The following is a 13,218-nucleotide window of genomic DNA, read 5'->3' as shown; positions in this document are numbered from 1 at the left end:
GTAAATCACGGGTTTAAAACAAATGGGTGAAAAATAAGTGTATACTCTTTTGTATGCGTCTTTCCTCCAACCATTTTTCTCCAACTAGTCATAGTCCTCAGAATGTGTCATCATATACAGCAATGGTGTCAACTGTGCTACTGCCATCAAAAAGCTTATGCGCAATCCTGCAAACTAACCAACCAGCCAACAACCTTCAATTATGTTCTCAGTAGTAATGCATCTTGTTTGTCTTATCAGCTGTGGTCACCTGTACCACATCCAATGCCTGCAGCAGACTGTGGACTGTGGGTTGGCATGTGCTTCAGAGCAGCAGCAGCAGTGGAGTTGCTACAAGTGTTCCACCACTCACAGAGGAAGAGGCAGGCAGTATACCATACCAAAGAGAAGTCGCAGCACATCCCTTGTACAGGTTTGTGAATTTGGCCACTAAATCTGTGCCATATCATATTGTCCAAAATTTAAAGAAATACATCCCCCCACAATACAAAAGTGTAATACTGCGATGTTGATGATATCGTGAGTGATAAGTGCATACAGTACATGCTCAACTCCACTTTATTTATAGAGCACTTGCTGTACATAAGATCAAACATAATTCAATAATTACTCCATTTAAATAGAAAATGAAAACAAACCAATGATTTTGGTGAAATTAATAAATTTTAAAAAGTATCAATATTTTTCATATCTGCTACGTTTGTACTGCTGAATAAAAATTATTTTAATATTTTTCCATATTCATCTTTCATTTTTTTAAATGTACTTCATATGTTAATAAAATGTTAAACTACTCACTAGTTTGTTTAGGTTTCAGTACATATGCTTTAAAATTGGCAGTTTAAAAACAATTGAAAAACTATTGTGATAACAATTGAGATTGGATGATATAAAATAATATTGATTTTAATTTAAAAAAAAATTTTTATTGACAATATCGCTCAGCCCAAGATCCTACGCTTAATTTTGTGTGCAGGTTTGACTACTAAATGTAGCTGTTTATGATTATTTTTGCTAATAATTTAAGTAAATGGCAATAAGGTGATGTGATATGAAATTATATTTTGTATTTTCAAAAATGACATTTGTTCAAGTACATTTATATGAATTAAATGATGGAGGAGATGAAAGATGGCGCCTCTGTGTTGGCAGCTTGTTACAAGAGCTGTGCTAATCTTTCTCTTTAATTTGTACTTTCCCACCTATTTTGTCATATAATGTTCATTGTATGCTGTGTAAACATGTTGTGGACTGTTTTCCGCATTTTTAAGGAGTGTATCGGCACTGGTTGTTTTGCGCCTTCATGTGCAGCATTTTTGCAACAGCCCCATGTAGCGTATATTGGCTTTGGATAAAAACGTAATTAATTTTGGACAAAGAATACGCTGGAACTGAACGCCTGTGTTACTTCTGGTTTAGTTCGACATACGTTTAACGTTAAAAATCAATCTGAATCAGAATCATCTTGATTTTTCCAAGTATGTCCAAAAAACACACAGGGTATTTGTCTCCGGTAGTTGGAGCCACTTTAGTACGACAACAGACAGTCAATTGACAGAGAACACTTATGAACACTTATGAGACATAAAGACATTGAGAAAAACAGTCACTGAGCAATAAAGGGTTGCTAGTTATCTGGTAATGCCGGTACAATTTTTTTATTTTTATTTTCTTTTCGACAATTGTGCAAATTGTCGAAAAGTCCTCTAGCACTTGGAGCAGTTTGAATGACTAAGAGTCCGGTGCAATGACCATTGTGCAAAGGGCGCAGAGACTTCAAGGAATGTATGCAGCTTAAAGTGACTAGTAGTGCGATAGTCTGGGACAATGTCGATTGTGCAAATGTTGCAGATACTCCTCAGTCAGTGTGCAAGTGGTGCAGATGTTACTCTGGCATGAGTGGCCAGTATTGGTCAATAACACATGTGCAAATATTGCACCGTGGCTCGACTACCACAGTGAGTGCACGAGTAATGTCTAATTGACAGCAATGTGACAGCAAACTCGAAGACAAAAAAATTGGCAGCATGTTGCAATGGAATTGTAGGTTAGCTGGCAAGTTGATGGCAAGAGGGAACAAGCTGTTGGAATGTCTGCTAGTTTTAGTTTGCATTGATCGGTAGCGCCTACCTGAGGGAGGTGGAAGAGCTGGTGACCAGGATGTGGAGGGTCCAAGAGGATTTTGCACACTCTTAGTTCTGGCAGTGTGTAAGACCTCAAGGGTGGGTACCAACAATCTTTTCAGCAGTTTTGTTTGTCCGTTGCAGTTGGAGTTTATTCTTTTTTGGAGCAGCACCAATCCAGACTGTGATGGAAGAACACAGGACTGATTCAATCACCGCTGTGTAGAACTGCCTCAACAGCTCCTGTGGCAGGCCGTGCTTCCTCAGAAGCCGCAGGAAGTACATCCTCGGCTGGGCCTTTTTGACGATGGAGTTGTTGTTGATTGTCCACTTCAGGTCCTGAGTGACTGTAATTCCCAGGAACTTGAAGGTCTCGACGGTTGACACAGGGCAGCTGGACTGTGTGAGGAGCAGCTGTGGCGAAGGATGTCTACTGAAGTCCGCAATCATCTCTACAGTCTTGAGCGTGTTCAGCTCCAAGTTGTGTCAGCTGCACCACAGCTCCAGCCGCTCCACTTCCTGTCGATATGCAGACTCGTCACCGTCTTTGATGAGGCCGATGACAGCGGTGTCATCTGCAAACCTCAGGAGTTTGACAGCCGGTTGCGTTGAGGTGCAGTCGTTCGTGTAGAGAGAGAAGAGCAGCGGAGAGAGGGCAGAACCTTGGGGTACCACAGTGCTGATGCTGCGTGTGGATGAGGTGGCCTCCCCCAGCCTCACCTGCTGTGGCCTGCCCGTCAGAAAGCTGTAAATCCACTGGCAGATGGCAGGTGAGATGTTGAGTTGATTTCGAAAAGGGGCACCACGTGTATTTTTATATTCATATATTTTAGGAAATGTGACGAAAAACCTTTGTCTCATAATCAAGAAGGCTGCTACATTTGTGAAATACGAGTTCTCGATTACAGTGGTTTCACCATTAACATACAACCCCAATTCCAATGAAGTTGGGACGTTGTGTTAAACATCAATAAAAACAGAATCCATCCATCCATTTTCTGAACCGCTTATCCTCACAAGGGTCACGGGAGTGCTGGAACCCATCCCAGCTATCATCGGGTAGGAGGCGGGGTACGCCCTGAACTGGTTGCCAGCCAATCGCAAGGCATATATAAACAAACACCCATTCACACTCACATTCCACCTTCAAAGCTTCAAAGCTTCAACAATTAGTGTCCTCAGTTCCCAAACGTTTATTGAATGTTGTTAAAAGAAAAGGTGATGTAAAACAGTAGTAAACATGATCCTGTCCCAGATTTTTGGAACGTGTTGCAGCCATAAAGTTCTAAGTTAATGATTATTTGCTAAAACAATAAAATTTATCAGTTTGAACATTAAATATCTTTTCTTTGTAGTGTATTCAATTAAATATAGGTCGATCATGATTTGCAAATCATTGTATTCTGTTTTTATTTATGTTTAACACAACGTCCCAACTTCATTGGAATTGGAGTAGTATATATATATATATATATATATATATATATATATATATATATATATAGATATAGATATATAGATAGATAGATCTATATAAAACCTTCGGCGAAATTCGCCATTTTGAACTCGATATAGGCCATTTACGTGAATCGTATAGATCCGTTGAGTTTTGGGGTTTTCCCGGGGTGGTTGCTGTCGCTGACGTCATAGGCTGTTTCGTACTGCTTGAACGCTGGCAGCTAGAGCCATTCCACACATCCACCATCCACACACAGATGTAATTGTGAATATTACTCCGCGGAGGACTAATATGTGGCCTGAAGTTCCGCCTGTGAGCTCGGGACCTGCTTTTGGGTAAGTCACAGAAGTTGAGAGACCAGAAAAAACACTTCCTTTCTGCTGTTAAGTAACGGTATTTTTACTCCATTATCTAAATGTCGCTCGCTACCTTTATTAATCAACTATTTTGTGCGCGAGACTACGACTTCAACTTCCGCATTGGTTGCTGTTTGCGTCAATCCAATTTAAGCGCGAGTGACGTTTAAGTCTAGTTCACCAATCAAACGACACAAGAAAGTCACATGACCTCGCACGTCTTCAATTGGGCTTCCCGTGCATAGGTATTAACACTAGATAAGCCAGCCCTGCTGATTGTCGTGCCTACGTGGCGGCCATGTTGGGAAGATTGTCGTTACCGTAAAGGCAATGGCGCGCTACTCTTGTTTACATTTAGACGAACAAAAACAACACTTTCATGTATTGTAGTATTTGTCTGGCACTGTCTGCCCAAACGTGGACATTTCAGCTCACTTATAACTTGAGAAAACACTGTGGAGTAAATTGCAGATGTTTTTTTGACTGTGCATACACACACACAGCAACATCAGAATTTGCACATTCACTTTTATTCTGTAATTTTTTTATTTATTTTTTAAATTGATGTTCATGTTGTAGTAGTAAAAAAAAAAAATCTGAAGTTACTCACTATTTACTCAGTACTGTGTACTTTTTACCTTTACTCAAGTAACTTTTTGGAGGTCTACTTTTTACTTCAGTCACATTATTTTCAAGTAACAGTACTCTTGTGTACAATATTTGGCTACTCTACCCATCTCCTGAGTGTCCACTCAGGATGAATAGAGATGAATAGAGGATGTCCATCCTCTATTGCTACTCTTACGTTTAAGCAACATTTTGCACTGGTCTTTTGTATTTTTGCATTGAGGTGCTGCGGGTCGTGGCCCTGGTTGTGGTCCTAGCGGTGTGATCCGCTCGTACATCTTGTATTAATTAGGAAACACTGCTCCAATATTTCTAATGAGTTTAAGGATGTTAATGTTAAATGTATTAAGCGACGGACCAATGTTAAGGATTATGTCGCAAACACAGAATGAACTAACTTCAAATTCAGAAATGGCCAATAAAAACAGAAAAATATTATACTTAATATTTTCCTGGAGGATGCATTTGGGATTAGGCTTTGAAGTTGGTAATAGTGAAAAATTAAGTGAAACAGACAATGATTTTAGTCAATTGTTTTCTAGAATGAGAGTGCTTAAAGAGGTGGATGCTATTCATGTGGCACAGTTTGAAGCAGGTATCAGATGCAAGGTGAGATGGGCCTGGCTCAAGTTGCAGGCCAGAAAAAAAGCAAAGAAATGAGGCAAATTTAATTATAATCTTCAATTTGTACATCAACATGTACTTGAGCGGTGTAAATAAATGTTTTTCAACGTGAAGAAAATTTTCTTATTTTGCCTTTTTGCACTCTTCAGTCTTCCAGATTGCTTAATTTATGTTCAAATCAAAATTCTCCCCCAGACCCCTCTTAAAATGTATTTCTTTTGGTCACCTTAGACACGCCCCCTGGAACTGGAGAAGACCACGCGCATCAGCTCGAATCTAGTCTACAATTTTGACCAATTAAATGGGTTTAAAAATCATCCATCCATTTTCCAAGCCGCTTATCCTCACAAAGGTCGCGGGAGTGCTGGAGCCTATCCCAGCTGTCATCGGGCAGGAGGCGGGGTACATCCTGAACTGGTTGCCAGCCAATCGCAGGACACATAGAAACAAACAACCATTCCCACTCACATTCACACTTACGGGCAATTTAGAGTCTTCAATCAACCTACCATGCATGTTTTTGGGATGTGGGAGGAAACCGGAGTGCCCGGAGAAAACCCACGTCGGCACGGGGAGAACATGCAAACTCCAAACAGGCAGGGCCAGGGATTGAACCCCGGTCCTCAGAACTGTGAGGCAGACTCTAACCAGTCTACCACCGTGCCGCCGTTTACAAAACATATTAATCGAAAAAACACTCCCAACTTTGTACTCTTACTCATCGATCAAGCATATAGAATGATGTTCCAAACTTTAGTCTTGGCAAATCAACTAATTGTTCAATACAACATAATTTCGTACTGTTTGGCTTCAAATCAAGAGGAACAGTTCTTCAAGACACCTCCTGTATATGTGTGTATATATATATATATATATATATATATATATATATATATATATATATATAGTCTCATGAATATATAATTTTGAGGCCATATCCCTCACCCCAATTGGCCACCACTCAATAGCCACCAGTCACACCTCCAGCAGAACCAGAAAAATGTTTCCAAGTGCAGCATGTCTGATTAAAGAGTTTTGTTACTATAACATTATTCTCAACATCCTTTCCTGTTTCATGCTCAAATTTCATCTGTGCATTCTGATCAAGATAATAGAAAGAAGGTAAGGATTTAGCAGGTCTTTAAGGTCAGATGGATCTTAAAACACAAATAATAGGTTGTAATCCTGTATGATTTAAACATGATCGAAATCCCCCTAATTTTTTTACCAAGGTTCTAATTAATCCCTCCTGAAACCCAGAGACAGTGCTGGATGTCTCCGACTCACACAGGTTGAGTAGCCATACCAACAAATTTACTGCATGACGCCTGACAAACCTGGATAGTGCAAAGGCACGGGAGGTAAACCAAGGCAGGATGACTCCTGAACACAGAACGTTCCACACACAAACAAATTCTGTTTCAGTTTTCAATACAGATAACCCTAACCGGTATTTGGAGCGAATATTTGTTTGGGGCAAAAAAGAAAAATGTTGCCGTCAAAATTGTACATAATATCTTGATTTGGAGTCGAAGTACTCTGCCTGTGCCACATTTGAGTATGTCATAGGGTTGAGGTAAGAGGATGATGATGGAGTTTTCCCCCATACCGTCGTCAGCCGTAGCTTGTGTCCGAGCATTGGTTTTGTCTGGAGTTACAACGTTGCCATCTGTAGTCTGTGTCAGTGGTGGATGTGGCTTTGGAGGCCCAGTCTATAAGGTGTTTTGCTGAGCCTGCAAGCTTGATTTTAACCGCTGAGCCGTAGCCATTAGTTCCTGCGTTGATTGCTTGTTAGCATAATCAGTATGCTTAGTGGAAAAGTGACAGCTGATCTTATATTCCTCTAAAACCGCAATGGTTTCTTAACCAATTAGACATACAGCCTTTTACCGGACTTCAGTGAAAACGTATTTAGTAGTCCATTCTATATTAAACACTTGGCACTTACTGTCGACTTTTCTTTTCTTTGGCCCACTCATGGTTGAGGAAGGGTTCAGAGCAGTAGCAGAGTAATAACAGAACAGCCAAAGTCAAGTCAATGTATCACTGTACCTACTGCGCTACCTGGTGGAACCACTGGGCATTACAGGATAACCTGGTGGAACCACTGGGCATTATAGCACAACCCGGTGGAACCACTCAGCATTACAGGACAAGGTCAAATGAATGTAGTCATGATTTTGATATGATTTGGGTGATTCTGTCCCAATCATTGGCGGGGCGGATTGAAATGATCAACGGGCCGGAAGTGGCACGCGGGCCGTAGTTTGCCCACCCCTGGTCTGGAGGGTTTTCAGTGCAGTGAGTGCATCTGTCAGATTGCGAAAAGCCATTTGTGTGCATACTATATGTTTTATGGAGTTCTTAAATTGACTGTTGCAAATTTGTGTTTTTTGTCATCATGAGGCGGCACGGTGCCCGACTGGTTAGCACATCTGCCTCATATTTCTGAGGACCTGGGTTCAAATCCGGCCTCGCCTGTGTGGAGTTTGCATGTTCTCCCCCTGCCTGCGTGGGTTTTCTCCACGTACTCTTTCCTCCCACATCCCAAACCATGCGTGGCAGATTGATTGAGGACTCTAAATTGCCCATAGGTGTGAATGTGAGTGCGAATGGTTGTTTGTTTGTGTCCTGCGATTGGGTGGCAACCAGTTCAGGGTGTACCCCACCTCTCGCCCGAAGATAGCTGGTATAGGCTCCAGCATATCCTAGTGAGGATAAGCGGTGTAGAAAATAGATGGATGTCATCATAAATATATTACAAATTTGTGTCCAGTAGCTGTGGTCAGTAGAGAGAGAGAGAGGTCCTTTTTTCATTTTGCAATTAGTAAGTGAATTTACTTGGCACTTGAGGTTAATTTATAAACTTTAATATCTTACTTCATGTATATATTTTTTGGGGGGTGCACTATTTGCACAAGTTGCACTATTTTCTTAACAAAATTGGGTGGCTATAGGATCATCTGTATTGTTGGTATTCTTTTTTTTTTATTTTTTTTATTGCTCTTCTCAATTTATGGTATTGAAGAAAGTTTACACCTCTTATTTGAAATTCTTGGAACAAGTTTTCATGTCATAAGTTTATTATTTTGGAACAATTGATGTAGGTGGTCAGTTCCACTGTGTTACCATGTGCTGAAATGTTAACATTTTGATTATCTCAAAATCAGAATTATTCCAGATTTGGGAGAATATACAGGGTGCTAGCTGTACTCTGTAGTTTGCAGACTTTTCCACCAGGCAGATAAGGTGAATGCGATCATTGGGTTCTCTTTACAGTTGTGACGTTTGAAGATTGTGCTGAAAAACAGAAGGTCTAAAAGTTTGGCATCTATCTGTTCTAAATCTAGCCAAGATTGATTCGCTTCATGAGGATGCATCCATTTGATGAGATATTGTAATTGGCTAGCTAAATAATAATGTCCAAAATTGGGCGCGTCCAGTCCCCACTCGGCTTTATATTAAGACTAATTCTGTTTTTTAAATTTTTTATTACGGCAGAGTCGAGTGTTTTGCCACCACTTTGTGTTTGGATGAAATAATGGAAAATAAATACCGTATTTTCACGACCATAGGGTGCACCGTATTAAAAGGCGCAGTCTCAGTTATGGGGTCTATTTCTGTATTTAACACATACATAAGGCGCACCGTATTATTGGGCGCAGGCATGGTAAAACATACGCTAGCTTAAAACATACAGTAGCGTACATGCACGCTAAAACAATGTTTTTAAAAAGGCGGCGGGACCAAAACTGAGTTTGGTTGTACTTTATTGAAGTATTTAACAATGTACTCACGTTATTTGTTTATCAATCCTCATCCACAAATCCAAAAGTCCTCATGTTCTGTATCCGAAATGAACAGCTGGGCAAGTTCTCAATCAAACGCCAGGTTCGAGTCAGTTTCGTTGCCGTGCGGCTCCTCAGAAATGATGCCGGCTTTTACGAAAGCTCAAACAACAGTGCAAGCAGACGTTAGCTCAACCATCCACAATCCATGCACAAATTGTGGCGTAACTCGCCCAGCGCTGACTCCTCGTCTTAGTAAAGATGTGTTCGCCATCTGTCATCATTCGCTCCCACGCCGCTCGCAACACCGATGTACAGCGGTTGGAATTCATTAATCTATTGCTCAAGTTCGTCTTAAAAAAACGGGCCACCTCGCCTTGTTTCCGCGTTTTGTTTTTCTTTTTAATCCGCGGAAACTCAGCTTTGTCTTCTTAACTTAGCGAAGCTCGTTTTCCTGCTTCGTCCAATTGCGAACCATGGATTCGTTGATCTTGAATTCTCTCGCGCCTGCTTGATTCCCATGTTCCTCCGCGTAACTGATAGTTTGCAGTTTAAACTGTGCTTCGTAAGCGTGTCTCTTCATAGGTGCCGTTTTCGACTGCGGTCAAGCCATCCTCCACTCGTAAAGTAGCAGTCAAGCCAGCCGCCCCTAATTTTGTTCATACTTGGCATTACGGAAATAGGTCGCCAACCAGCGGCGAAAGGCACCTTCAAAATAAAAGCTACCCAATAATACGGACGTCAGTGCTCTTCGGTTAAGGAATGCAACCAGCTAAGTTAATTTGAATCTTGAGATACATTAAAAAAATGTAGTTTGTTTGATATTTTAGGAAAAATAGGAATATACATCATCACAGTGCCCAAAGCGCTTTACAAAGCCTCACATTCACACACACATTCATAAACCAATGGACGATTATTGCCATGCGAGGCACTGCCAGGCACTGGGAGCAAATTAGGTTCAGCGTCTTGCCCAAGGACACTTCGACATGCGGACAGTCGTAGCAGGGATTCAAACCTGTTCTACCTACGGAGCCAAAACCACCCCAACATAATCCCATTGGTATCACAAGACAAGTCCAGAAAACTAATAAACTAAATTTTTTAATGCATCTCAAGATTAAAATCAACCTTGCTAGTTGCATTCCTTAACCGAAGAGCATTGACGTCCGTATTATTGGGAAGCTTTTATTTTGAAGGTGGCTTTCGCAGCAAGTTGACGACTTATTACCGTAATGCCTAGTACGAACAAAATTAGGGGCGGCTGGCTTGATTGCTACTTTACGAGTGCAGGCTGGCTTGACCAGTGCGATATACCTACTGGGGGCGTGCCTTTAGCGTCCTCCTTCAGGCGCACCCTTCCCCCTTTACGTCTGCATGCTGTCCTCAGCCACGTCTGCTTTTCCTCTGTATAAGCAGCGTGTCGGCTGGAAATGCTCCTAGTCAGTCAAGCAGAGCGCTCATCACACAACAACATTTATAGATTTTGGAACTCGGTGCACACATAAGGCACGCAGCATTATAAGGCGCCCCGCATTTTGGAGAAAATTTACGACTTTTAAGTGCGCCTTATGGTCGTGAAAATACGGTAGTTCATTTGAGGTAATATTGAAACTTTTACCATAAGAAGAGAAGGGGGTTTGTTTATTTTTATTTATTTATTTAGACCAGAAATCCTTGCGAACACTTTCACCAGCGAGCTCTGGTACCGAGGCCAAAGATGGCTTGAAGCTATAAACTGTGATTCTGTTTGAACTCATCCAAGCAAGTGATGGTTTGCTAGTTGCTCAGGTGTTGCCTCTTAGATTGATTGCTTAAACATTAAATAGTGCTTGTTTCTGGCTTTGGGTTTCACCTGTGAAAACTGCATTTGCTGTTACGCAAACATGAAGACCAGAGAGCTGTCTATGGGAGATAAGCAAACCATTTTGAAGCTGAGAGAAGAGGGAAAATCGATCAGAGCTATTGCACAAATATTGGGCATAGCCAATACAACAATTTGGAATGTCCCAAAAAAGAAAGAAACTACTGGTGCACTGAGCAGCAGACACTGAACAGGTCGGACAAGGGTGTCAACAGCAGTTAATAGAAACATTGTGAGAGCTGTGAAGAAAGACCCAAAGACAACAATCAGTGACATCACTGCTAACCTCCACAGGGCAGGGGTGAATGTATCACAATCCACTGTTGAAGAAGACTTTGAGAGAAGAAATATACAGGCCATACCACAAGATGCACACCACTCATCATAAAGAATTGGAAGGCCAGATTGGATTTTCCAAAGAAGTACAGAGATGAGCCACAAAAGTTTTATGGACTGATGAGACCAAGATTAACAGCTACCAAAGTGATGGAAAGGCCAAAGTATGGAGAAAGAAAGGATCTACTGATGATCCAAAACAGACAAGCTCATCTGTGAAGCACTGCAATGACCATGCAGTATCATGAACAATTGGAAGTGTGGAATTCTATTGGTCTTGTGTGACCATGTATTTCTAGTTTTTACTCAAAGTTGACTCAATATGAACACTATCAAAATGTTCACATTTGTTTCTTATTGTAAACCAGGTTTTTCAGGAGGTAACATTGGACTTTCAACAAGAACAGTCTTGGGATCAGCTACGTTGTTTGTACAAAGGACCATCGAGGGTAAGTAATTTCCAACACTGATGTCTTCATGTTTGACTCTTAGAAGGGAACAAATTGTCTTTACTTGGGTCAGGAGCATGTGCAAGAGTGGTACATTGCTGAGTTGTGTACTAATTGTCCGCTCTCTCTCTCTCTCTCTCTCTCTCTCTCTCACACGCTCACTCACTCCCAGTTGTCCATCCTGGCAGAGCTCTCTCACCGCCACCACAATGAGAGAACAGGGATTCCTGTTCAAGTTCATCCAGCACAAGAGGGTTTCAGTCTTAAACTATCTCCACCACCTCTGTTGGAAGAATAGCACTGTGTAGAGTTTTAGCGCTTAACGAGGAGCATGTCGCAGTTCTTTTTGTCTTGGTCCTAAACGGGATAAGTTGTACAGAAGATGGAAAGTGATTGGATGATTGGTTAATAGTTTAGTATTGGTTTGTCTTTGTTTTCCTGCACCATTATTATCAGTGTCGCTTGGATCAGTATAACTTTGTAACCAGTGAGACTTTTGACCTGTTGGTAAATGGTACATAGTAAATCTTATGTTCAGCTGTGTGATATATAGAAATACACTGAGTTCCAAATTATTTGACATATGCTATTTTTGTTCATTTTCCCAAATAGTTAATGTCCTTAATAGTAAACAATTTATTGCAGTTTTTCTCAGTCGCTTTGATACATTGCTCAGATCAGAATTAAAATTCTCAAAACTATTTGTCAATCTTCATTGAGTCACTTGTGCACATCAAAAAAGAAGTTTCCCATTTCTTTAAACTAGTTGCAAATGCTTTGGTACATCCATCCAAATGATAATGTATAATTCTCTGCTGTTTCCGACATTATCAATTGCTTATGTCATGTTGATCAAAATGTTTTATAGTGTTGTCTGCTGAATAGTCTCAACCCTCACAATATTTAAACACTAGTTCATCGCAAAAGTCTTTTCATACAAAATGGTTGAACAAGTTGCCATAATATGTCAAGCCTACTGTATTTCTTAACATTTTCATTCGATTTTCTATCAAGACTTTTTCCCCCAGGTCATTCTTTGAGAGGAGGATGCAGGAGATAGGCTCACATGGAAAAGGATGACACGCTGTGGCGACCCCTAAAGGGAGAAGCCGAAAGGAAAAGAAGATTCTTGACTTTGTCTAACAAAGGGGAAATGTGTGGCACATCAGATCAAACATTGATCAACCAGTTTTCTGAAATAGCTCAAATTTCATGAACCATCATTTGTACAAATTGTTTTGAGAAATGCACTTATTGTTTTGCAAATTTCAAGGTCGATTTATTGATATATTATCAGTATCTTTTATACTGTAGGATAGTAGAAATAGTCTGGCTTTTATTGAACAAAAGTCCAATGATAGCCAACTATTCTTCACTCAGAATCCAGTTTTCCAAATTATTTATATTATTATTATTAGTAGTAGTAATATCATTAACAAATAAAAATACCAATACCCAGGAGGGATCTCTGTAAGGATCTCTAAAAATATATATATATATATATATTTTTTTTTTTTGCATTACATAAAAATTTCCAACCATCTACTTCTGCTTAAGATCTTTTCTTTTTAAAGTTCCCATGTTGGGCTGCA

General features: G+C 40.4%; 1 protein-coding gene across 5 annotated transcripts in view; it reads left to right on the top strand.

Annotated features, from left to right (window-relative positions):
- vps8 (VPS8 subunit of CORVET complex) overlaps positions 1-12,321 on the top strand; it is a 253,578-nt gene extending 241,257 nt beyond the window's left edge. For all 5 annotated transcript variants that reach the window (XM_061690460.1, XM_061690459.1, XM_061690463.1 and 2 more), the window contains 3 exons: positions 241-412; positions 11,546-11,626; positions 11,799-12,321. In XM_061690460.1, the coding sequence (XP_061546444.1) occupies positions 241-412; positions 11,546-11,626; positions 11,799-11,924 (379 nt within the window). In that variant the 3' untranslated portion in view covers positions 11,925-12,321. The remainder of the gene's footprint in view (positions 1-240; positions 413-11,545; positions 11,627-11,798) is intronic.
- Positions 12,322-13,218: the final 897 nt, after the last annotated feature.

The sequence above is a fragment of the Phycodurus eques genome, chromosome 11 (assembly GCF_024500275.1).
Source record: "Phycodurus eques isolate BA_2022a chromosome 11, UOR_Pequ_1.1, whole genome shotgun sequence".
Classification (NCBI taxonomy): domain Eukaryota; kingdom Metazoa; phylum Chordata; class Actinopteri; order Syngnathiformes; family Syngnathidae; genus Phycodurus; species Phycodurus eques.
The sequence above is the reverse complement of the archived record's forward strand: the minus strand, read 5'-3'. Positions and strand labels throughout refer to the sequence as shown.